The sequence below is a fragment of the Geotrypetes seraphini genome, chromosome 11 (assembly GCF_902459505.1).
Source record: "Geotrypetes seraphini chromosome 11, aGeoSer1.1, whole genome shotgun sequence".
Classification (NCBI taxonomy): domain Eukaryota; kingdom Metazoa; phylum Chordata; class Amphibia; order Gymnophiona; family Dermophiidae; genus Geotrypetes; species Geotrypetes seraphini.
In genome coordinates, this window is record NC_047094.1 from 44,736,132 (window position 1) to 44,763,161 (window position 27,030).

Sequence of the window (27,030 nt, forward strand, 5' to 3'; positions counted from 1 at the left end):
TGCTGTTTGTGCTTATTCCAGTTTTCGTTCGTTCTTGACCTTGTATAGAATAACAACCATATGTATATAAATGCAACCTTATGAATGGAAATGCCAAAAATCTGCCTATGCGCTATTCTATATACATAGATGTCTCTTACCTACTGCAAATTTTGTAGGTATGTGTACACTTAAGCAAAGTCTAACTGGGACTCACATTATAGAATACTCTTAAGTTATGAGCATAGACACACTTTTATAGAATTACCCCAAGTAAGACTAAAGTTAATAAGCACCTCTAAAGAAAAACAATAGTTTCCAAACTATTTTGCCTGTCGCTAAAATCTCTACATCACCAAAATTTGCCCATTTCTTCTCTGAACACACTACCCAGACCCTTGTCCACACTTTCGTAACCTCACGCTTAGATTACTGCAATCTACTTCTAACTGGTCTCCTGCAGTACTGCCTCTCCCTCCTGCAATCTGTGCAAAACTCTGTTGCACAATTCATCTTCTACCAACCTTACTACATTCATGCCACCCCGCTCCTTAAATCACTTCATTGGCTCCCTATCTGCCTTTGCATACTAGTGCTGCCCGATTTGAATTGATTCACCAATTCACTTCGGGTGAATCGATTCGAATTGATTTAAAACAAACAAATAAAAAAAACCAGCCTCCCGAGTCGGTGACTCGCCCCCTAATGCAGGAGCAGCAGCGCTGCCTCTTGCTGGCCAGCCGCTGCCGCTCCTACTTTAGAGGGCAAGGGGGGAGGGTCAGTCGGGAAGTGCTGGTGTCCGGCTTCCCCCCTAGCCTCCCATGCGGCACATCCATTTATCTCATTTCAGTAGCCTGCAGAGAGGATCGCTTGAGCTAGCGATCTCTGCAAGCTGCTAGAGGCCTTCGGAGCTGTTTCCTCTGCCGCAATCCTGCCTGACGTCAGAGGAGGGGCGAGACCACGGCAGAAGGAAGACAGCTTGCAGAGCTGAGCTAAAGTTTTTCCCGACAGTCTACTTTATTGATAAAATAGGAAGAAAGTGATTCTGGACCTCCGTGACAGGACATACACCCCATCGCATACGGATATCGCACATTAACAACATTATTGCACACTAACATCAAAATGCATTCAAATAAAATCAGTTTTTTCAAATTTAAAGAGCAAGGTCATATACTGTATACATACTTATAAGCACATCTAAATACCTGTGCAAATAAGTAAACACAAGCATAAGGTGCATGGTTTTATGTTCATCTGCAAGGAATGTGTATGTTCCAATTTACCTTCTAAAGCTCTTAATAATATTGAAAAATCTTCATCCTCTGAAACAGAAATAAAGACACCATTTGATCAGTAAAATAACATAGCAGGCTAACATCACACATACAGAAAGGGCCAGATTCTACAAATGGCACCAAAGCACCAATAAAATTCATTGCTCAGTGCTATTGTATAAAGGGCACTTTGAGATGAGCGCTCTACAGAATAGCATTGAGCACCAAATTTAACCCCTCTTTTACAAATGGATAGCGGCGGTAACTGCTCAGACGCTTACAGGAATTCTATGAGCATCGGAGCAGTTACTGCCGCTGCCGGCGCTAAAACCCATGCTCTGCGTTCCTAAAAGAGGGGGTTAATGCATAAGTTTGTGCATGAGGACTTAAGCCAGCTGAAACCTGATATAAATTGTGGCGTACAAATTAGGCATGGATCCCCGCTATTCTGCAACCCTGCATGCACCTTTTGTGAATGCCCCTGACATGCCCATATCCCTCCCATGGCCACTTTCCAAGCATATTCTATAAAGTGGTACCCTTACATTCTAGTGTACTGATCTCAAAAGGGGTATGGCCAAGGAAGAAGCACAGGCTGGTTGTGGGTGTTCCTAAAAGTTAGGCCTACTGTTATACTGTAGAATATGCCTGATTCGCGCATAAGTTAAGTGCAGGTATTTAGGACAGGTATTCATTGGCATAAATGCACTACACATGATTCTATAAACTGCGCCCAACTTCAGAGGCATTTTCTAGACTTGTACTAAACCCCATCCTTTTTGGCATCATTATTTCCTACAGATTTACTCCATAAGTACAAAATTGGACAAATACTTTATTAAACAGGAATCTAAAGCTGCCAACTGACAATTTAATAAAATGTAAATGTTTAATCACTAAGGGCTCCTTTCACTAAGCTGTGTTCGCGTTTTTAGCGCATGCTAAACCTGCGCTACACAGCTAGAACTAACACCAGCTCAATGCTGGCGTTAAGGTCTAGCGCGGGCGGCAATTTAGCGCGTGCTATTCCGCGTGTTAAAGCCCTAACGGGGCTTAGTAAAATGAGCCCTAAATTTATCTAGCAGAATCATTGCAAGCATTTTCAAAGTCTGTAAAAGAGAACTTTTTTCCTTCGAGATATGAATATTACACTAAAAGACATAAAGGTTTTTCCCTTTCCATACTCTACGTATGCTCTAATTGTACTTTTCAGGTCTACAAAAACCAGAACAGGTCCACTAAGAGGGTGATTAGCATTAAAGGGAAAGATTCTATGGAATCCTGGAGCCCAAAATAATTCCAATGAGCTGACAAAAAGACAAAGTAATTTTATAAATTATTTTGCACATAAACGGATTCATATAATTAGATCACAACTAAAAGTACACAGGATGCAAGTCTCTGTATATGGAAGGATTAGGTTCTTACCTTGATAATCCTTTTTCCTGTAGAACAGCATAGGATTCCTTATGGATGGGTTGTATACCCCAACTCACAAGCTAGATTGTAGATTGCCTGCAGATGGACTTCCACCCACTGAAATAACAATTGGGCTTCCAGCTTCAGAAAAAGACTCTTGGTTCCCTCTTGTCTGCTGACATATGCTCAGGCTGGGCCGGTAGCGAAGAAGTCAGTGTTGGAGTAAAGAGTTTGAACATATCACTGATTTGGAAAAGCACTTCGAGCTTTTCACAGTATGAGAGTACCGGTACCGTTTGGCGTTCTGCCGTTACCATCGGTACCTAGTCTGGCCTCGGAGAGGGTGACTGTGAAGAGGATGCACACCTCAATGGAGGAGAGACTAGATGCAAGAGCGGTCATCACTTGGTTGGCATCAAGGGACTCGATGCAATGTTGACCTGTGAATCTGCTATAGCATTGTCCAAGAATACTCTGACTGCTTTGCCTTTCAGCTGTGTCTAGGAAAAGCAGAGAGCTAACCGAATCGTTCTCAACTCCAGTCTGTTGATGGACCATGCTTTCTACAATGGCAGCCATTAGCCTTGCACCAGGTGACCCTTGCAATGACCATCCCAGCTATAGAAACTGGCATCCTTTTTTAGCATTACCTACGACTCATGTGGAGAGAAAGACCTCTGGATAACAACTCTGGTCAGTCACCAAAGCTCTGGCACACCTTTGTCATCCAGGCTAAGAAATTATCTTTTCTAGTAGATAGTGTATCATTCTGGACAGTAAGGTATACTCCCCATTCTTGCGAGTCGTGCAGAAGGAATTCATTCCAACTTTTCAGCTCTTCTTCCTTCTCCAGAGAACTTTGCTGCCCCCTTCAGTTTGTACCAAAGCAAGCAATAGCCCTATATAGGAATACATAAAAAGGAGAGATATGAAGAAACTCCCAAAACTATAAATCTGTTCTGCTCTCAAAGTATAACAAACATGTTAAACATTGTAAGTGAACAATTGAAACATTGAAATAACCATACCAATCAAAAACAATTATGGAGCTCATCTCAAAAGTGACAAATCTCCTGGACCGGACAGAATTCATCTGAGAGTCTTGAAAGAGCTAAAAGTGGAAATCGGTGAACTATTACAAAAACTTGCCAACCTGTCAATCAAAACAGGACAGATACCGGACGACTGGAAGATAGCGAACGTCACGCCGATATTTAAAAAAAGGATCAAGAGGAGTACCGGGCAACTATAGACCTGTGAGTCTCACGTCGGTCCCTGGGAAGATGGTTGAGGCGCTGATCAAGGACAGCATAACCCGGCACTTAGACACCCACGACCTGATGAGAGCCAGTCAACATGGATTCAGGAAGGGGAAGTCATGTTTGACGAACCTACTTCAATTTTTTGAGACAGTGAACAGACAAATTGATAGTGTAGAACCGGTGGATATTGTATACTTGGATTTTCAGAAAGCGTTCGACAAGGTTCCACATGTAAGACTCCTCAGGAAACTGCAAGGCCTTGGAATAGGAGACATACTAAGATGGATAGGCAACTGGCTGGAGAACAGAAGGCAGAGAGTGGGCATAAATGGGAAATTCTCAGATTGGGAGACTGTGACTAGCGGTGTGCCCCAGGGCTCGGTACTTGGGCCCATCTTATTTAATATTTTCATAAATGACCTGGAGGATGGAACATTTAGTGAGCTCATTAAGTTCGCAGATGACACAAAGCTATGCCGGGCAATCAAATCACAGAAGGACAGTGAGGAACTCCAGAGCGACTTGAGTCGATTGGAAAATTGGGCAGATAAATGGCAGATGAAGTTTAATGTGGAAAAATGCAAAGTCATGCACTTAGGCAGAAAAAAATAAGGAACACAAGTAAAGTATGTCGGATGCAACTCTAGGAAAAATCGAACAGGAAAGGGACCTTGGCGTATTAATCAATAGGACCCTGAAGCCTTCAGCGCAATGCGTGGCGGCAGCGAATAAGGCAAATAGAATGCTAGGCATGATAAAGAAGGGAATCACGAGTAGATCAGAGAAAGTAATACTACCGCTCTATAGAGCGATGGTCAGACCACACTTGGAATACTGCATCCAGCACTGGTCTCCATACCTAAAAAAGGATTTAAAAGTACTTGAGAGGGTGCAGAGACGAGCAACAAAGCTAATAAAGGGCATGGAGAACTTGGAATATGAGGAAAGACTTAAGAGACTGGGATTGTTCTCCCTTGAGAAGGAGACTGCGAGGGGATATGATCGAGACTTTCAAGATACTGAAAGGAATCGACCAAATAGAGCACGATAAAAAATTATTTACAATGTCTAATGTGACACGGAGAAGAGGACATGGACTGAAGCTAAGGGGGGACAAGTTCAGGAAGTTCTGTTTCACGCAACGAGTGGTGGACACCTGGAATGCTCTCCCGGAGGAGATAACTGCGGAATCCACTGTTCCAGGGTTTAAAGGTAAGTTAGATGTACATCTCCTTATGAATGGCTTAAGGTAACATAAGTAAGGTTAAGCTAGATGCGCATCTCTTATGAGAAACTTAGAGTATGGGGACTAATACTATGCCAGGGTACACCTGGCGGGGCCTCTGCATGTGCGGATTGCCAGACTTGATGGACCTAGGGTCTGTTCCGGAGATGGCACTTCTTATGTTCTTATGCCCATTAAGGGACCTTCCGGCATATCTCATGTTCCGTTATCATCTTGGTAATCTCTGGGTAAGAAGGGAAGCATGTGGATTGAGACTTGGTAAAGCATAAAAGCTGAGAGACCAAGACTTGCAGGGATTCTAGATCCAACTCCCACAAAGAAACTATAATAACTTCAGTTAAATCTGACTGTTTGAGACCGGATCCAAGATGGCGTCTGGCTGGACGTGCTGAGATGCCGCTCTGAGGATTTTCCTTAAAACAATTTTCAAACAATTCGCAAGTGGTTCTTTTACTTACCCGATGCCTAAACGGAGGGGCCGTAGCACCGCTGGTGCCTCGCGGCCCACGGCCACCCCCGCGGCTGGTGACATCGGGGAACTCATCAGGCGGATGCAGGGTATTTTTTCGGCGTCGGAGGGAGGCCCGCAGAGGAGTAGCGGCGTCAGTGAGGCCGTGGAGATTCCTCCGGGATTGGAGACATCGTTGAGCCCCGACGTTAGGGCGCCGCCCCCGCAACCTCAGCTAAGCAGCTCTCCAAGGGGTAAGGTAACCCCGGAGGTCGGGGTCTTGTCTTCCCCTGAGGCAAGTAGTCCATCACAGAGCCTGCTGACAGGAGCTCCTATGGATATGAGCTCCTTTGAAGAAGCTGAGGGGGAATCATCTGAGAGGCGAGTTAACCTTCAGGGACAGCGTAAAGTTATTCAACTGGACGGTGAGCACTATGACATTTCTTTACCTGTAATTTCTTTGGAAAAACCCTCAGAAGTAACTCTGGACTCACTATGGGATCTTATGGCCGGACTAGTGAAGACCATAAGTCCCAAACTTCAGTTAATTGAGGGGAAATTATCTCAACATTCCACTGAACTTAAAGAATTGAAAAAGGATATGACTGCCTCTAATTTCTCGGTTCAAAAGCTTGAACAGGACATTAAATCATCCAAACAATTACAGGAATCTTTAATGAAAGACAATATCAATCTTAGAAGAAAAATGGAGAACTTAGAAAATAACTCTAGATACAATAACTTAAGAATCATTAATTTTCCTAAGCTTCCACTGACACCTCCTAGAGAAATGTTTAAAAGATATTTTCTTGAAGTTTTGGGGGCCTCAGAAGATTCATTACCTCCTTTATCACGAGTCTATTATTTACCTAATAAGACTAAATTACCAAAAAAGCCGTCGGATCAAGGACTATTGGATGTATCAGAGTTATTGGAAAAATCAGATAAAGAGGTTGTAGAACCGAGCACTTTGATTATAACAGTAGCTCTCTCTATTGATAAAGTATGATTGTTAAAACTGTTCTTTAAAAATAGACAGAAAGAATTTATGGGTTGTAAAGTGCAGGTATTTCCTGATTTATCACGAGAGACGCAAAGGCGTCGTCGTGAATTTCTTTTGTTGAAGCCAGGTGTTATATCTTTGGGTGCTACTTTTTATTTGCGACACCCTTGTAAATGTATAGTCCATCACCGATCAGTTAAATATGTTTTCTTTGAGCCTAATCAGTTGACTTCTTTTTTAGCGCTCTCCCGATTGGAGGTAGAAAAATCATAAGCTCTATGACTATAGGTTAATCCCAGCAATCAGCCTTCCAGCTAACTTTATGAAAGAGTGTACATTAAGTTCAATTCTTCAATTTTGGCTTTATTTTATAAGAAATCTTGGATCCAATTTAGAGGACTTGAGCATTTTAGTTAATATATGATTTAATGTTATAGGAATGTTTCTTGCTTTATCTAGAATTGCTAATTTGCTTTCTGTACAAGGTATTCTTGATTATATGATTTGAAAATCAATAAATATATTTAAACATAAATCTGACTGTTTGAAATGTCTTTGCACTGTTGGATCCTCTCCCTGGTCTAGGGTTGCCACTGATTCCTGGCTGTGTGCCCCCAACTGTGAAACAGAATCCTCCAAAGAGGATGTTTTCTTGGAGAACAATGGCATTGTGTCCGACCCCAAATCATCCCAGTCCTTTTCTGACTGGACCTTTGGTTCTTGCAGATTCACAGACTGTGAAGGGGCTTTGCCACGAGGAGATAATCCTCTCTGCTCACCTCCCTGATATCACCCTGTAGGTGTTCATTTATATTTTCAGTAAGCTGCATACATCAGCTGCATACATCACAAAATTGGGATCAAAGTCCTGACCTGGATCTTCCGGTCTGAAATTAATCTCCTCTCAGGGTGAATGCTTCCACACAGCAGTGCTTTGCCGGCGACTCACAGTCGTGGTTTTGAGACCCAGCTCTCACATTTTCTGTGACTCATGACCTGCAGAGAGACAAGAGGGGGACTAAGCCCATGGCTCCTGCCCCTCCTCACATGCCCCACAGCATGCAGTGCACGGAGGCTCTTTAAGCGCCTATCCAGCACACAAATGGCATGATACAGGGTAAATCAACCTAAGGAGTCCATTACAATTGATTTAAACCAAAACTGAGGCGTTTTGGAGGCAGATAGGAGGCTTTTAAAATAAAATCAGAAAATCCAAGATGGCGCTAAAAAACGGCCACTGGGAGCAAAACTAAAAGCTCAAAAACACTGAAAATAGGATTTTAGAGGTGGAGGATCCTTGGGATATCCCCAGAAAATCTTAGTTTTGTCCATTTCTGACCCTGATTCTCCCATAGATGGTAATGAGCAATATTCACAGAACTACCATGTGCTGTGCCTGCATCACCTTCTCACTGCAACTGAAAATGGAAAGGAATTTCTGCCTCAGACAAGCAAGAGTGGCTCCAGCGGATTGTGTCTTCTGGATGCCTTTTATTAGGGTTCCAAAACCCTCAACCCTCTCATGCTCCCACATGATTCTTCCGGGAGGGGGGGGATGCAGCCGACCTCTGCCAAGCCTCCCGGTCAGTGGCAGGGTCTAATCAGCCTATATTCAAGCACCTGACTCTGCAAAGGCGAGCACTGCTCCTAAGGAACCTATTCCCAAGCTCCAAGTGTTAAAGCAGGCCGGTCAGGCAGGTGCTCTTAAAAGGATGGTCCTCCTGGCTTCAGACCCCAATGTCTGACCTTTCTCCTACAAACACAAATCTCCCCTCAACCCAAACAGTAGAGGGGCAGAGGCAACCCCTTTACTGCCCGCTGTGATATTGAATGCTTTGTTAGATCATTGCAAATTCAATTATTTTTTCATGACCAACCTGCGAGCGACAATTTAACCATCTTGCGGGCTCCTTCGAGTGGAGACCCCCGGGTTCCTTGGATTCTAAATTGACCATTTTTAAGGAACTTGTATTGAATGATATGCAGCATATGGAACAAAGGAACAAACAGCAATCTAAACGTTATTCTAACTTGTCCAAGAAATGAGTAGGGACTGTCCTAGAACCCTTGTCAAAATTCATTGACTGGTTTCTCAAGCCTTTGGTATGCCAAGCTAAATCTTAGGTTAAAGACTCCACTCATTTTCTTTCAATTATACAACAAATTACTGATATCTGTGACACAGATGTCCTTATTACCATGGATTTGGAGTCTTTATATTCTAACATACCCCAAGAAACAGCCCTTGAATTAATTTCATTGATCTTCATGCAACAAATTCATCAAGATCGGATCAGGGCTGATTTCCTTCTTGATTTGGCAAAATTGGTACTTTGTCCCAATTATTTTCAGTTTGACAAAGATTTTTTTTCTCCAAATTCACAGGGTGGCTATGGGCACTGCAGCGGCTCCTAGCATCGCCAACCAATATCTTTACCAATCTTCTTGGTTTTCCTACATTAAGGTTTGGCTGAGATTCATTGATGATGTCTTTTGCACCTGGACTGGCCCAGAGGCCCTTTTGATATCTTTTTTAGATTGGCTCAACAAAAAAGACAAGAACCTCAAATTAACAATGACTTCAGATCATCATCAAATCACTTTTTTAGATGTCCTTGTTCAGAAGAAAGATCCTTTTTTGGAAACTACTGTGTATAGAAAGCCAGTAGATGTTAATAATTATTTAAGGTATAACAGCTGTCATTCTGCTCATCTGAAACAATCCTTACCCATCAGCCAATTTTTCCATATTAGGAGACTCTGTTCTGATGTGGAGGAATATAAGATTCAAGCTCGTAGCATGCACGACCGATTCAAAGAAAGAGGTTCTTCAACGTGCTTTTCTTAGGGCTCTCTATGCCAACAAAGACTTGTTACTTCATAATAAAAATACTACTAGTGATGAGAAAACAATATGTGTTTTAACATTCTATGATCGAGCCGTTGACATAGCCAGGAGTATTAGACGCCATTGGCATGTTCTCCAATTAAACAAAGTTTTTCAAGATCCTCCCTGTATCACATATTCACGGTCTAGAAACCTGTCAGATCATATTGTTCATTCTAAATTTTCATCTATGCCTAGAACAGGGATCTCAAAGTCCCTCCTTGAGGGCCGCAATCCAGTCGGGTTTTCAGGATTTCCCCAATGAATATGCATTGAAAGCAGTGCATGCATATAGATCTCATGCATATTCATTGGGGAAATCCTGAAAACCCGATTGGATTGCAGTCCTCAAGGAGGGACTTTGAGACCCCTGGCCTAGAAGGACTGACCAGACAGGACAACATACGGCTTGCAATCACTATGATATGTGTTTAACCACAATAACTTGCAACATTTGGATTCATCCTCAGACTCATAAAACTTATCCATTGAGAACTATTACCTATTGTAAATCAACTTGGGTTATTTACATGATCATATGTCCTTGCCATCTCACTTATGTGGGGCGCATGCAAAGAGCTCTATACGAACCAGGCTCAATGAGCATAGAAGTAGGATCAACACTTAGGGCTCCTTTTATAAAGGTGTGCTAGTGTTTTTAGCGCACGCACTGGATTAGCATGTGCTATAGCGCGCGCTAGCCGAAAAACTACCGCCTGCTCAAGAGGAGGCGGTAGCAGCTAGCGCGCACTATTCAGTGCATTATGGCCCTAACGCACCTTTGTAAAAGGAGCCCTTATTCTTTGAGCTCTCCAATGGTTCCCCACTATTTACAACAGAATCATACGTCTTCTGATTTGAGATGGTTCATCATTGAACAACCCGACGATTTCAATGGGAACAAACGTGCACATTTACAGCTGAAGGAACAGTATTGGATCTTTGAACTTCAGTCAATACACTCTCAGGGATTGAATTTCATTGAATGAAATTGTGCCATTTAAATTTCAGTCCGTTTCTTTTCTTTGCTGATGTGTTGTGTCTGATATCTGGCGTTCCCTCTCCAACGGCACCATTCTTCAAACTTGCCTTTTTTCACAACTTCACTAGGATATCATTATGAACTGAATGAGCAGAGACAGCAGTGCATGAGTTCTTGATGAAGGGGGTTTTTTTTGACCTTTGAAATGGAGCCCTGTTGGACATTGCAAGTATGCAGATTAATTTAAACTACTCTTCATCAATTCAGGGAAAGATGTATGCTGTTTCAGTTTTCAGCATTTTGCCAGCTTTTATGGTTTCATTTTTGACTTGATTTTTCTTAGGCATTTATGAACTTTGGGTCGCTGTGTTACCCTATTGTAGTGGGACAGAGGCGGCATTAACTTTAAAAATTTACCTTAAACTTATTATTTAGCACTTCACTTTTTGTGCACTTGATTGTTCATCACACGGGTTCAGTCCTGGGATGTTTCACAGGGTTTACAAATGTGGCAGCTGTGCAGATAGAGGTTTGGATTCCCCATTGCTAGCTGTGAGACTGAGGACTTTCCCTACACACTTAAATATTTTCGTTTTGAGTTTTGGGGGGGCCTCCTCTGCCCCTCCACTGTTTGGGTTGAAGGGAGATTTGTGTTTGTAGGCATTTTTGTACTCTTCCTCTTTGTTTTTTTTTTGTTATCAATGACCTTTCTCCTATGCAGAGCTGTCCCAGGATTACTGGGAACCTCTTAGCACAGAAAAGCGTCAAAAATATTGGATTAATACCCCAAAATAACAAATCTGGTGCAGAGGAAAAGACACCTTCTCAACTCACTTGTAGAAGCTAAGACTTTAGAGAGAGGCCAGTGCTCAGGAAGACAAGGAGGTAGAGATGAGAAAAATGATTGATGCCTTCTATAATCCAACTCACGAGTTGAGGTACTATATAACCCATCCATAAGGAATTGTATGCTGTTTGATTAGGAAGTATACAATAGCCACATTCAGAGAGAGCATGCAGTGTGTCCATGTCTTCAATCTAGGTACTAATTTTGCAGGATCTGTGCTAATATTTGTATCTTTATAAAATAGAATAAAAATGTGTCCCTCTTTGCAGGTTAATCTAGCTACTCTGCTATAAAAATAACTCTATAGCATTGCCTCCTGGGTCCTAATATACTTTTGAATGTCTTTTACTTAAAAAAAAAAAAAAAAGACTTGTTTCAACAGTCAAAAAGAGCTTTATTCTTCTTCATGTGGAGCTTGCCACCAAATCTAAACCATCCAGACCTGTCCAACTTGTGCTGCTGATTAATAGTGCTGGTCTTCCTTGGATATGTGTTACGCTTCCACTTCTACTGTCCAATTCTGTAAATGCTGACTTTTCAACTTCCGGGCATTCAGAAATTGTCCTAAGTAAACTAGAACACACGACAATTTATTTTGAAGACCATTTTCAAAATCTAGCTGAGTCAAAAATGGTTGGTGCTTATTCTGGTCAATTTTCAACTAGGCTAGTGAGTTTGGATTTAGAAGCCAATTTTTTTTGATGGTCAAGCGATTAAACCTAGCAAATATAAACTGCTTTCAATAACTGTACTGTTTTGTACAGATTTTCTAAATTATAAATCCAATTAAATCTGAACTTTTATTCTTGAAACAGAATGAAAGAGCTAATATTTCAGTGATAAGAATTTTATGCAGACTGTACTTAATTAATGCTATACATACCGTGCTTTAAATGGAGAATACTCTTCTGCAAGTTTCATGAATAATCTGTGCTGCATATCAAGTGGTGTTTCCTTAAAGATAGAAGGGGGCTTGTCATAAAGTGTTATTGCACTGTAGTGAGAAAAACAAGATGATCCCATCAGAACTATACATCTGGGAATGGTAAACATTGCAATGCTAAACAAATACATAGAAGAGACAGTCACTTCTCAGTATACCTTACAATCTAGTCAAGATAATAGATATCAAAGAGAAACTTATCTGTTATATAACAAGCCCTGATAAGGTAGCTTGGCTCCTAGCAGCAATACCACATGACTACTGCTGGGTGAAGAGGTGGCATTTTGAACCTCAGGCCATGACAGAGTAGGAGTTATCACTCCTGCTCCTTCTAGACCACAAGGGAACCCCAGTAGGAGCTGACTAGCAAAGGGAAGGGGTGATTTTAAATGCTGTGGTAGAGAATGACAGAGGGAAAACATTTGTCCCCGTATCTGCCCCATTCCCACGAGCTAGGTCCCTGTCCCAACCCCGCGAGCTTGGTCCCCGTCCCCGTAAACTGTCTGATCCCATCTGCACAAGCTTTGAATAGTTGTGATTTTAGATTGAACTTATTTTATTAAAGTATAAAAAGAAACAATATTTCTGTACAATTATCATTTTATAAACACAAAACATACAGAGCAAGGATCAACAAAACCCCTGTCTCTCCTCCCCGCCCCTTCACAAATATCTCCTCCACTATCAAGAAAACTGAATAAGACAAATTATTACAGAATGCTACACAGAAAAATCATGCTAACAGAATACCGCAGTAACACATGACAGGAATAGTATTAGGGGAATACAACTAGGGCATTACATTGAAGGGGGAACTCGGGGGGAAGAAGGTTCCGGAGCATCCCTGTGTGCAATGTTGTCTCTTTGTCCTACGAATGCTTCTAAGAGACTGGTAGGCCCACCCTGGTAGTGCAAAGGGCCGACGGGGGAGTCGCAGGTTTGTTGGGGGGGTGTTTGCCGGTAGTCACTATCAGGAGCCAGGAGGGAAGGTGCAAGAGAGGAGGGTTGATGGACCCACAATAGGGAGGGAGGGAGACTGTTGACTCACGAGGAGGAGCTGCTGGACTCGCAATCGCGAGGGGGGCTGCTGCCCCGGAGGGGTGGTAAAGGAGGCAACTTGTGGCAGAACCTTTACTGTGGAGACAAGGGCATTCACTGCTCCATGGGGTGGTGAAAAGCCTTGTCCCCGTACCTGTGGCAACCAGTTGATTCCCCCCCATTCCTGCAGATTACCCGCGGGAAACAGTCACTGTGTCATGCTGTAGGGTTGGGGTGGAGAAGGGATGTTTGTGTTGGCAGTGTAGCTAACAGGAACAGAGGAGGTGACAAAAAAACCACAAAGGGAACCAGTGGTGCACAGAAACCTATGAGTGTCTTCTAAATTACTCGACATGAGCCTGCCTTAGGAGTCTGAAGGTAATATAATGAACAACTCGTATGGCACACAATGTTCCCAACCAACAAATTCAACAGATTTAACAGGTATTCCTTGAACCTGTTATTCTGCTTGCTTTCTTTGAATCTCCTGGATAAGAACAAGCGCATCAGTTCGTTTGGCCAGAGGAGAAGACTGAAGAGGAGATCCTATGGAAATCTGAGGTCGCCCACCACCAGTACCAGAGCTTTTCTTCTCCGGTATCCCATTCCCTCCAACACAAGGGGTTCTGGAGAAGAAAACCTGTGGGACTGATGCAAGCCCATGTCGAGTTATTTAGAAGACACTCAAAAGTTTTAGATTTTTTTTGTTTCCTCCTGTTACTGTTGCCTTGTGTTGAAGTGTGATGTTTGGTAATGTTTTGGTTTTTTTCATTATTAGAAAACAACTCTGGCAGTATAGTTGCCAGCAACTACAATTTGGATTTCAACATCAGCATCTCCATGTGCAGTTGCTGGCAATTGATTGTATAAAGCTACGAGGGATCACATTATTTTTCTAAATGTAAAAAGTTTTGAAAATGCTTCTTTCCCTGTATGTGCTGTCACATATAAAAATACTCTTGCACATCCTTATACATATTTTACAGAAAGCTTTACTGTTTGCAGAGCTTTCATAAAACATTGGGGAATGTGAGTACATCCAAATTGAGTGAAAGCTCCTTCTCTGCTGAGAGATTCAAAGGTGGTGTGTCAGTTAAAGGGATCTAAAAGGGACAAGAGGAGCAAAGCAAACCCTCTCTTCGGGGGGAGAGAACAGGGTCTTCAGCTGGGTAATTTGAGACTGGCGCTGGAGAGATGCTTCATAGTACTAACAAGGCAATGAAGCATTCAGCTGAAGCAGGTAAGGAAGTGGCTGGCTGTCTTTTTCGAGGGCTTCGGTGAATTTAGAGCTCTTTTAGGTTCCCTGGCTGCGCTAATGGAAGAAGAAGAAAAAAAACCCAACTCCGACAGCCCGGAGGTCCTGCGCATGCTCAGACCATCTACAGATGGTTTGCGCATGCACAGGGATCGCTATAGCACAATCCGTTCTTCCAATCGCCCTCATCTGCATGTTAGTGTTTTCTGAATTCGTCAGACCTGCCCAGATTGGACCCGATCGGGCAGGTTAGTGAATCCAGCCCATTGTGAGCTCTACTTCAAATTCACTTATCCAAATTCTGTTCATATACATGTACATGCAACATACACTTAACATTTGCCATGTCAAATATAAGAACAATCTTGTTTTTCTCTTTTTCTACCCTCCTCACAACTGCAAATCCCATCCAGCGTCAACTCAAATTCCAACAAGGCAAAGACAATTAGTAACAGACCATTTCTACAAGCTGAGAAGTGCCCTGCCCCCTCCCCCTTCAAATACAGCAGATAAATACACAGTTTAAGAAGTTACTGACATCAAACACTCAGATCTTGCAAAATGTGACATACTTGATGCGCCAGTTAATGAGCAGATCTTCCTTCATGGCTTTGGTCACACAAAAGCTGTAGTTGGCCAGACGACCAAAAAGTTTTTCATACCTGGTAAGCCAAAGAATATAAACAATTTCTTTATCATATCCAGCTTTAAGGGTTTATTAAGATACTAGTTTTCTAGCCCATTACATTAACGGGTGCTAGACTTAGGCATTTCTTCCTTTCTTTCTTTCTCTCTGCCCCCTGTCTGTATTCTCTTCTCCCTTACTTTTACCTCCCCCATGTCCAGCAGCATCCCTTCCCTGCTCCCCCTGTCCAGGAGTAGCCCTTCTCCGTTCGTTTTACTTCCCCCCTGTCTAGTAGTACCCCTTCTCCTTTACCTGATCACTGTCCAGCATCCACTAGGCTGGGCAGCCTCGAGGCTTTTGCTAGGCCGGCCCGCTTCGCATTGCCTTTACATTTACGGATGGAATCTTCTCTATAGCAATTTAAAGTAAAACTCAAAACCTTATTATTGAGGATGCTTTCGGATAAAACTGTCCTTTTCAGGACTAAACTGATGACAGTCTCTCTCCCTACCCACTGTTTTTGCCCTTAAATGTGCTTTATTTAAATATTGTAGTTCTTCCCTCTTTCCTATTTGTGTGTAGTAAACTTCTTATTCTTTATCAATGGTTTTTTTTTTTAATTAACACTGTCTTGTTTTTAATATATTAATACTAAATTGTTTTGTAATTTTTAAAGATTCTCTCTCTCTTATTATTGCTGTACACCGCCTAGAAATTTATATAAGCGGTATAACAAGCTTTTTAATAAACTTGAAACTTGATTATCAAAGTGGGCCGGCCTAGCAAATGCCCCGCGGCTGCTGCCGCTGCTGGTCCGGGGATGAGGAGGAGAGGTGTCGTCAGAAGTCAGCCGGCGTCGGAGATCGGGGCAGGAATATTGCTGGGGAAACTGCCGCATGCGTCGCAAACCACCGAAGGCTCCTACTGCACACGCAGCGACACGGAACCACAGATCAGAGATCACGACCGCACGAAATTTCAACTGTGTATGCGCGCTAAGGGTTTTATTATAGCGGATATATTAGACTAGTGTTTCCCAAGTTGGTCCTAGAGTACCCCCTTGCCACTCAGGCTTTCAGGATATCCACAATGAACATGCACAACGTTGATCTGCAACCCACTTCTATATCATGCCAATAAAAACACAAGGGGAGGCGGGATTCCTCATTATGTGGTCACCAGGAGTTGATTTGACTCAAGGGCACATCTGGATCTGGATTATGAGTAGTAAGGAGAAGTATCTAATTCTACTCTATATCTGTTATTGAGAGTATTTCTTTGTTCATGGAGTCTCTTTTTGCAGAACCAGAGATGTAGAATTTCTGCTGGGGTTTGTCTCATTTAGGGCTTGTCAGACCCCAGATCTCACTCCTCGAGCACATTCAGCTCATTCTCTAGTTCAGTGTTCCGCAAACTTTCTTGAGCCGTGGCACACTAAACGTAGTTGCCGTGGCTCGAGGCATCCAAAGTGCATGTGAATGTGTGATGTCATCACGTCGACGTCCGCGCATGCGTGAAGGCCCTCCAGACAGGCCCTGAGACACCAAAGGGGGTTCCAACAGGGAAGAGGACTGGACAGGAGAGGTGTTGGCTGATTGCCTACAGGATGTGCCTCTCACCACGAGAGGCACGTCTTGTGGGCAGTCAGCCAATGCCTCTCCTTCTCCCCAGTGTGCTGCGGCACACCTGAAATCTCAGGAGGCACAGTAGCGTGCTATGACACACAGTTTGCGAAATACTACTCTAGTTCAAGCATGAAAGTTCAGCAAACACTGGAATTTAACTAAATATCAGAATTTGCATTCTGAATCTTTCAAGAGGTTCCAGGGGTTTCTGGAGGATTTTTTTTTTTCTTTTTTTAATGACAGTAGCTGAGCCTACTGACAGTCCAGAAGGTTGACAAATATGACAATCTTAAAAACAACTGTGTGCAACGGTTTGTTTGGTTAAGTCAGAGATTTTCATCAAACAAAAACCGCTTAAAAAACATAAAATCTGTATTACTGAGACTATCATACATTTTCCTTCCTAATAGCTTTATATTCACAATTACCATTTTTTTTCAAAGTAAAGAAATCTTTTGACAGCTGTCTAGTTTTAGTCTCTTTGGAATTCCCTTCCAAATACAGTGCACCTTGAATCAACTTATTTGAAATTTAGAACACTTATGAAGGCGCTCCTTTTTGAGAAAGATTTTTCTATTCAGTTAGATGGCTCTGGAGTCGTGAGGGTTTACAAGAGAGGCAGGTTGCAGAATGTTTTATTATATTTTGTGTGTCCATTTTTTCCATCCTATGCTGTCCTTTTTATTTTTTTAAGAGTTTCTTTCTTTTTTCCATTTTAATTATAATTTTGTAAACCGCCCTGTTATTGCCTAAGGAAGGGTGGTATAGTAAATAGTAAATTAAATTAAAACAAAATTAAAACCACTGCACAACAGCAAAGTTACCCTTCAAGGGATCAGAGCTGGAGCCTGCTCCAATCAAACATTATATATGCTGATGGACTTCACTGAACATATAAAACAACTTTTTTTTTTTTTTTTAATCATACAGACCACTTTGCAAGCTGGACTACAGGGTGTTGCTCTCCATGTGTAAGACTCATTATGGTATAGCCATAGTTATGCCAGTCAATGATTAAATTGCTTCTCCATACACAACAAACTAGCCATGTCACTGCTATGCTGGGGAGACCCGGAGGATTCTGTAAAAGGTAAACAAATCCATATGGGTTAATTTTTATAACATTTAAAAGAGATGATAAAATGCATATTATGAACTGCAAAAAAAATTTTTTTTAAAGGCTAGATTAATATATTACTTATTTTAGTTGGTATAGTGGCTTGGATGAAACCATCTGCAGCAACAGGCAATAGTCAATAACTTCATGGCTCTGACACCGAGACTTTTAGTCTGTCCATGAACTGATCAGAATATATAATTCACATTTCAGGCATTTCAGCATACAGTGCTCCATGCACTTCTACTAGAGTGCCATTCAGCTTGGTGGTGAAGGAGGCAAGGGCAGGTCATACATAGAAACATAGAAATAGACGGCAGATAAGGGCCACGGCCCATCCAGTCTGCCCACCCTAATGACCCTCCCATTCCTTTGCCCTGTGAATAGATCCCATGTGTCAATCCCATTTGGCCTTAAAATCAGGCACACTGCTGGCCTCAATCACCTGCAGTGGAAGACTATTCCAGGTCATGTAAATCAATTTTGGGCTGATTTACCTAATTGACATGTTAAACTCAAAAGCATACCTGCAGAAGAACATAGGAAGGTGAACCAATCTTCGTCAGCACATAGCACAGCTGTGCTGCCTGTACAATCACTTTAGTAAAATACTGGAAAATCCTCGGGCCAACTGTAAACACATATCATTCTGTTAATGAAAAAATATTGATCTTTCTTACCAAAATATCAAAAGAGCAGAACCCTTTTTTCATATACCTGCCAGCCTCAAACTTCTACAGCAAAATTACCTCATTCCACATTTAGCAGAGCCGTCTGTCTCTGCTGCGAGTCCATACACTCTGAGCAGCTTTGCTGACAGGAACCATTTGTTGGACGCATCTAGCCTAAAAATACCTCTAAAGGATTCTCATGAGTTTATTTTATTTCTTCACAACAATATAATGCTATACATCAGAGAAAAACTAAAAATCCTCCTCATTATAAGCAGAGTACAATAAAAACATTCATAAAAACAGCTAACATAAAATAAATATTCCTACTAGAGATGCCAGTAAAAGAACAGCAAGCAAAATAAAATAAACTCTACATTTATACACAATGGACTAGATTCTGTAACTAGCACTCAAATTTGGGCACTGAAGAAATAAGCACTGAGCCCTATTATATAAACGGCACTTTGAGTTGGGCGCCATTTACAAAATAGCATAGGGAACCACACCCGAGGATTTACACTAACTGAAACCTGGATTAAATCCTCTTGCATATCCTCTAAATCCTTGAAGAAAGCCTCTGACCCCACCCCATTTTCAGTTACATGGATGGATGCTAAAAGATGGATGCATGCCTCTTTATAGAACAGCGCTTAGTAAGATGCATGTATAAGCCTAAATTGTTGCCAAATTAATTCTATAAATGGCTTCCAGATTGTAGACGGAAGCAGGTGTCCTATCACTATCTAACCAGCCAATCGGGACACACAGGCACTGTAACCACACCAACTCTCTAGGGGTTTGGCGCACGGCAATCGCTAACACCGCTTAGTAAAAGGAGGCCTTTATTTTCCCTTTGTCTCCTTCTCTTTAATTAATACAGGCAAGATTGTCATTATTTTGTTTTTCTTGAGTAGCTTTCTTTTTAATTTCTTTTTCAGTTCTGTTTATTATTTAATGTTTTTTGTCATTTTTGATTTTATCAAAATTGCTTATTAATAATAATAAAAGATAGTTGTTTAAAAAAGTACCTGCTTACCTCCTTAACTACACAGAGATGTAGCATACGGTTTGGCTAAGTAATTACTGTAAATAAGAGTTTAAAAGCTCTATCTGTTTCACTTCTGCACGCACATCACCACTGACCTTGCACAAATATAGTGTAAGCCAGTGTATCACAAATTGTGTGCCATGGCAAGACGCTGGCAAGGAGGAGAAGTGCTGGCACCAGCTGACTGCCTACAAGACATGCCTTTCACCGCAAGAGGCACGTCCTGTAGGCAGTCAGCTGGCGCCGGCACCTATACTCCTTGTCGGTGCCTTTCTCTATGTGCCTCTCTTTTTGTAGCACCCCCCCTCCCAAACTGGTGGCTCAGGGCCCTGTCTGGAGGGCCTTTGCGCATGTGCAGACGTAAACATGATATCACTTATGTGTATGATGTCATTGTGTCGATATCCGCACATTTCTGGATGCCTTCCAATCGCAGCACAGGGTTTAGTGTACCGCGGCTTCCGGAAGTTTGCAAGACACTAGTGCAGGGGTCTGCAACCTTTAAGACATAAAGAGCCACTTGGACCCGTTTTCGAAAAGAAAAAAAAACTTGGAGCCGCAAAACCATTATAAAACAAATCTAACACTGCATATATTGTTTCTTATCTTAATGCTATATACAGGATCACTAAATTGAAAATAAAATCATTTTTCCTACCTTTGCTATTTGGTGATTTCATGAGTCTCTGGTTGCACTTTCTTCTTCTGACTGTGCATCCAATCTTTCTTCCTTTCTTTCAGCCTCCTGTATGTTTCCTCTCCTCCAGACCTCATTCTCTCCCCCAACTTTTTCTTTCTGTCTCCCTGTTCCCCCTTCTTTCTGTCTCCGTGCCGTCCCCCAAGCCACTCGGTTTGCTGCCACCGCAATCGGGGAACAGCCCCCAAGCCACCGCCGTCCCAAGCTTTCCCTGCAGAAGTGTTGCGCTGACCAGCATTCCGCTCCCTGACGTTAATTCTGACGTAGGAGAGGAAGTTCCGGGCCAACAAGGCATTTCTCCTCATTCCATCCAGCCTGAGCCCCATCTCTCCTTGATCCAGCATTTCCCTTCTGTGTCTGTCAGAATTACCATTCCACCTATTTTCCAGCATCACCCTTCTTTGTGTCCATCTCACCTATATCCCTATCTCACCACTTTTTCAGAATCTTCATTTGTCTCTGTCCTTATCTTTACGCCATGTTCACCATTTGCCCTTTCAATGTCTTTATCTCCCCCCACACACTTTTTCAGCATTACTTCTATGTCTCTATTTCACCTCCTCTTCATGTCCCCTCTGTATCTCTATCCTTATTCAGTAGGTCCTGCTTACTCTTTCTCTTCTTTGTGTCACTATCTCCATTTTCAGCTTTCCCCCCTTTTCCTTTGTTACTGCACCCTGTAGCTAGAATCTTTCCACCCTCCCTCCACTCCGGCCCAGCCCAGTATGAAATATTTCCTTTTGTTTCCCTCCCCTCTCTCTTTCTCTCTCTCTTTTCCTCCCTCACCCACGAGTCCTGCATCTGGCCCTCTCCCTTCTACCTGCACCTGGCAACACCCCCCTGCTCCGCGGCTCTCTTCAGCAACTTGTCAGCAGCGGTGATCAAGACAAGCTACCGACATCGAGGCCTTCCCTCTACGAGTCCCGCCTTTGTGGAAAAAGGAAGTTGAAACAAGCGGGACTCGCAGAGGGTAGGCCCCGACGTCAGAAGCTTGTGTCGATCGCTGCTGCTGAGTTGCCGAAGAGAGCCGCGGAGCAGGGGATGTGGCCGGAAGCAGGTAGAAGGGAGAGGGAGATAGGAAGGCTGTAGATCTCCGGAGCATGACACCGACCCCGGCCAGGATGATTTCTTTTTCAGGCACCTTACAAGTCCAGCGTCGCGGCGGGAAATAGCCATGCTGAGCAGTGAGCTCAGCACTACACAGATGAAAGCCTTGCTTGCTGATTGGTCCGGCGGCACGGTGGGGCGGGGCCGCCGGACCAATCAGCAAGCAAGGCTTTCATCTGTGTATGTGCTGAGCTCACTGCTCAGCATGGCTATTTCCCGCCGCGACGCTGGACTTGTAAGGTGCATGCCTGCGTGACACACTACCGGAGCTGCAGCAAAGGTGGAAAAGAGCCGCATGCGGCTCTGGAGCCGCAGGTTGCCGACCCCCGCACTAGTGTAAGCATATGAGGTCTGACAATTAAGTTTTCAAACTCATCCTAGAAAAAGTGCTACATACCTCATACATTGGTGTGTTCCTCCTCTTAGCAGAAAGTGCACTGTATTAAAAAAAGTTATAGCCAACTGACATAAAAGTAAAACTAGAAGAGTATATTACCTTTTAATGCTGCAACTTCAGAAATCGCCACAATCTTTATTTTACTGTTACATAAAATATCCCCATGGAGTTTTGAGCCTATCAGAAAATGAAATTATGTTAATATATACTTTCCTTTGTATGACACAGAGATCTTTAAGATACTTTCAATGACTGAGGTCTAGATGAATCTAGCCCAGAATTTAGGAGCAAAGATGGACTTCTCCAACCCAAGAACCCCATATATACTCATCAAGCTCAATGTTATCCACTTCAATGAACCCATCCTTGCTCATTCACCCAATGCATTCACTCAATTTTCCCTAAAGTCCCTGATACAAGCATACTTGCCCTGCTTCACTCCGGCTATCCACCATCTCTACCCCAACCCAAAAAGTAGAGAATGACATGGGAACAAATTTGTCCCCGTCCCTGTAGGAACTCAATTTCCCTGCCTCGTCCCCGCAAGTTTTGTCGCTGTCCCTGTACCATTCCTGTAAGCTCTGCCTTAACTGCACATGCCTCAAACCCTTATGATTTTAAAGTGTTTGAGGCTTGTGCAGATGAGGATGGAGCTTGCAGGAATGGGGCAGGGGAACAATTTGTCCCCGTGTCATTCTCTACCAACAAGCATAGGAATCTTCTCTCCTGCCCAGCCCCCACCAGCTACTGACACCACTATTCATAGCTTTATGCATACAATAATGCTAGTACCACAACTGGATTGAACATATCTGGAGTGTGAGGCAGCCATTGTGACAATAGATCACTCCTACTCCAGCTACCCCCCCCAGTCTAGTAACATAGTAAATGGCAGCAGATAAAGAAAGACCTGTATGGTCCATCCAGTCTGCATAAGATTAATATCATATGGTGGTCTTTTGCCTGTTTTTTATATTATGTTTTGTATTTCTTTGTATTTGTATTACAACATTTCAATAAAATTTTGAACTGAAAAAAAAGATAAACGCATAAGTGGACTACAATTCAGTGGTTCTCAAACCTGTCCTGAAAGACCACCAGCTGGTCAGGTTTTGGGGATAACCCTAATGAGTATGCATGAGAGAGATTTGCAAATAATGGAGGTGACAGGCATGCAAATCTGCTCCATGCATATTCATTAGGGCTATCCTGAAAACCTGATTGGCTGGTGGTCCTCCAGGACAGGTTTGGGAACCACTAGACTACAACATTAGACCACTAAGGTAGACCACTAAGGCCTGGGGATAGTGCCTACAGGTGAATCCTGGTCTGAAGTGGACAGAGAGAGAGGGAAGGATCAAGCTAGCTCCTGGTAGGGGGAGGGGAGAAGGAAGAGTGATAGGGAGGTCAAGACTGAGTTTCAGTTCCAGTTGAAAATGCTTTTTTCCAGCCAAAATAAAAAAGGGCCAAATGTGGATTTCTGGCTGGTTTTGGTGCTGAAACTAAAACCAAAATTCATTAGGCCTCTAAATTAAAAAATTCTGAAATAAATTTACATAATCTAAAGAATACAAATCAAGGCCAACCCCATCAGCATCTGTATCTTAAGCAAATGAAGAAAAAGATTGTGGAACAGATCAGAAGTATCAGTTTGTAGTTTAACAAGTGTCCAAATAACTTAAAAACAATAATCTAACAATCCACAAAGGGTGTTTAGTCACAAGTGACCCACAGGGTAAAACAAATAATGTATGCAATAAAAATGACCCAACACTGGCCATTTCAGTAAAATTAAAAAATGCCCCCTCAGGAGTCTTATACGGTCCTTGGCTGTCTTAAGTATAAAAACATAAAAGTCACCCCCAAAAAACCAAAAACAAGTAGTTAAGAGGCTACAAACAAGCAGCAGACTACACATTGTGGTCTTGTGAGCTGTGCTGGTTGTTTGTAGCCTCTTGTTTGTTTTTTGCGACTCATGTTTTTATACTTAAGACGGCCAAGGACCCCATAAGACCCCTGAGGAAGGCATTTTTATTTTGCCAAAACACAGCCCGTGTTGGGTCATTTTTATTGTATACATTATTTGGTTTTTTTTATCCTGTGGGACCCTTTGTGGATTGTTTTTATTAAATAGGTGCTGTGGAGCAGAATTTAAAAAAAACTTCAAGAGAGAATGCAACATCTGAAAAAATGAAAAATTAATAAATCTGTGGAGGTTCTTTTTCCACAATAAGTACTAGTATTTTTGCTTTCAAAAAGAATGTGGATCCTTCAAGTATTTAGAAACATGTAGCACTACCAAGGTCCAGGACAGAGAAGGTATGTTGGTCCTGATTATCACAACCCTATCACAATGCATTATGAAACTTGTATAATTGATGTGAAAGGGTTGCATTAGGGACTCCAAAACCACTCTGCAGTTGAAAACCAAAAATCTCCCACCTGAAGTTATAACTTGATACCTATGAAAGAGGGAACTTTAAATGAACATGAAACTTGAAGAAAGGTAAGAAAAGCAAGAGTGGAAATCCCAGAAATCGGCAGATTAAAACAACCAGAGAAAGAAGATTTCAAACCCCTATTCCCTCACCCCGGAAGCCGACCAAGCTGACGCAATAGCCGTGACGCGCCAGGGAGAGCGCGTGGTACGTCATCCGGGGGCTACGACCCAGGTCTCCGAGCACCAGCACGCACACGTGCGCCGGATCCGGTGAAATCCCGAACTGCCGGAAGGCCAGACACATCAGTGCAGTCAGTATCGTAAACTGCAGCCAAGGACTGCCGCTGCTCCATGTCAGCATACAAACAGAGCCCGCCAGCATCCACGCCACAGCCTGCCGCATACCGAACATCTACCATTGCGGGGTGGCCACTGACGTAGCCAGAAGGGGCCTGGCCATTCAGGATACTTCCGCCCTGCAAGGGTCTACTAATGTAATAAAGTGGATTTAAAAAAAAAAAAAATCACCTTCAATAACAGGGAAACGGTCCAGGATATCTGTGGCTCTGGGTGGGTTGCTAGTGCAACCGAGGGGCAAAGGCGAGAGCTGTCGCTCTTGCTACAGGCAGATGCGTAGCCACCTGCGAACCAGGAAGCGGATGCAATTAGTCGTCGGCAGCATTCCGGTCCTGATCTGGTTGCGTGGCGTAGTTTGGCTGCTGGAACCAGGAATCTGAAAAGCCTCAGTGTCGTGGGGTGGTATCTAAGGGGGTATATTCGTGCATGTGTGAGGAAGAGGCTGTCTCATCCTTTGACTTTATTTTAATTTTGTAAACCGCATGGCCTCCTTATTGGAGCAATAGAAGTTGCTTATTTGTAAGGGTAGTTCTCCATGGACAGTTGGTGTGTCGTCACCCTGATGGCGCCAGAAAACTCTAGAAGAGCTATCTGCGCATGTATCATATTTTCTGCCTACTATACCTAATGTAAATACAGTAACCACGCCCCTCCTCACTTAGTTCAGTTTGTAGCTGGCGACAACTGGGCAAGTGGGAGGGTCTGTGTGGCTGAATGATCAACTGTCCACAGAGAACTACCATTACAGGTAAGCAACTTCTATTGTTCCCTGGACAAGTGATCAATTTAGCCCCACAGTAGGTCACTCCCAATGCAAATTGAGCAATGGAAATAAAACAAAAACTGTTACCTTCATTGGAGAGTTGACCCCTCATGTAGCAGACTCCAACACCGCCTGTCCAAAGGAGGAATCTGACTAGGAAGCAGTGTTGATGCAGTAATGCTTGGTAAATGTATGAAGAGAAGCGCACATAGCAGCCATGCAGATGTCTCTTGGAGAAGAGCGCTGGAGATGGGCTCTAGTGGCAGCCATGGCTCTCAAAGAGTGTACTGTCACATGTGAAATATGTTTTTAGTTGTCCTGCAGATGCTGAGACGTAACAGAATTGAATTAGCTGAGCTATCCACAAAGATAAGAGCAATTTTTCCTACTGGTTTAGGACTTGTAGACAAACCAAAAGACAGAAATAGTTGATACATTCTGTCTGGGATGTTTTCCTTTGTAAGTATATTGTAAGCGCCTTAGCACAGTCTAAGGCAGTGGTCTCAAACTTGTGGCCCGCCAGGTACTATTTTGAGGCCCTCGATATTTTTATCATAATCACAAAAGTAAAATAAAACAGTTTCTTGATCATATGTCTCTCAAGCTATAAATTACAATATTATTATTAAGACTTAGCCAAAAGGAAAGATTTCTAAATAATTTTTTACCTCATGCAAAATTGTCATTTCTTTCATAAGGCATTAACTATTTTTTTCTGCGGCCCTCCAAGTACCTACAAATCCAAAATGTGGCCCTTCAAAGGGTTTGAGTTTGAGACCACTGGTCTAGAGTATGTAAACGTCGTTCCTCCGTCACATGCGGAGGCAGGCAGAATGATAGTTTGATTGAGATGAAAAGGAGAAACCACTTTTGGTAAGAAGTGTGAATGGGTGCGCAGCAACATTTTGTCATGAAGAATTTTTGTGTACGGGCTGTACCACATCAGAGCTTGTATTTCTCCGATACGTCTGGCGGAAGTTATGGTGACAAGAAATAAAACCTTCCAGGACAAGAATTTGTTGGACGTAGTTTGCAGAGGTTCACAGGGTAGACCTATTAAGACAGACAATATCAGATTTAAATCCCAACCTGGAGTAGGTTTCTTCAGTGGAGGATGCAGTCGTAGCAGACCCTTGAAGAAAGTTTTTATAATAGGGTGCTGCACAAGAAATAAGTTATCCACAGTGTCATGAAATACGGAGATGGCTGATAAGTGAGCCCTCACAGAATTAAAAGCCAAGCTACCTGTAGAAAGAGACACCAAATACTGCAGCAGTTGTGCAAGTGATGAAGCAGCTTCAGAAAACTTATGTCGAGCACATCACATTTCATAACGGCACTATTTATAAGAATAGGCTCGTTTGGTGACTTCTGAATGGGATGACTGCAGAATATGCAAGACCTCTAGAATGAATAATGGACAAATGCCTATAGAGGCTGGAGCATCCATGCTGTTAACTGTAGCGTGTTCAAGTTGGGATGCAGGAGAGTACCCTGGTCTTGAGTTATGAGATCTGTTACTAGAGGCAACCGGTATGGGTGTGCTTGAGCCCTTTTGATGAGAATGGGAAACCAAATTTGTCTGGGCTGTTTG

The 27,030-nt window shown here is 42.7% G+C and overlaps 1 protein-coding gene across 8 annotated transcripts in view; it reads right to left on the bottom strand.

Moving 5' to 3' along the window:
* ALG1 (ALG1 chitobiosyldiphosphodolichol beta-mannosyltransferase) overlaps positions 1–25,088 on the bottom strand; it is a 47,530-nt gene extending 22,442 nt beyond the window's left edge. Inside the window, exons 1-9 of one of the 8 annotated variants that reach the window (XM_033963372.1) lie at positions 24,845–25,088; positions 21,976–22,053; positions 18,703–18,810; positions 18,481–18,584; positions 17,769–17,917; positions 15,159–15,248; positions 12,234–12,344; positions 11,793–11,923; positions 1,266–1,304 (exon numbers count right to left, since the gene is read on the bottom strand). In XM_033963372.1, coding sequence (XP_033819263.1) covers positions 1,266–1,304; positions 11,793–11,923; positions 12,234–12,344; positions 15,159–15,248; positions 17,769–17,818 — 421 coding nt within the window. In that variant the 5' untranslated portion in view covers positions 17,819–17,917; positions 18,481–18,584; positions 18,703–18,810; positions 21,976–22,053; positions 24,845–25,088. Of the gene's footprint in view, positions 1–1,265; positions 1,305–11,792; positions 11,924–12,233; positions 12,345–15,158; positions 15,249–17,768; positions 17,918–18,480; positions 18,603–18,702; positions 18,811–21,975; positions 22,054–24,318; positions 24,420–24,466; positions 24,795–24,844 lie in introns of those variants that run through there. The other 7 variants (XM_033963375.1, XM_033963370.1, XM_033963369.1 and 4 more) reach the window with 7 other exon arrangements.
* Positions 25,089–27,030: the final 1,942 nt, after the last annotated feature.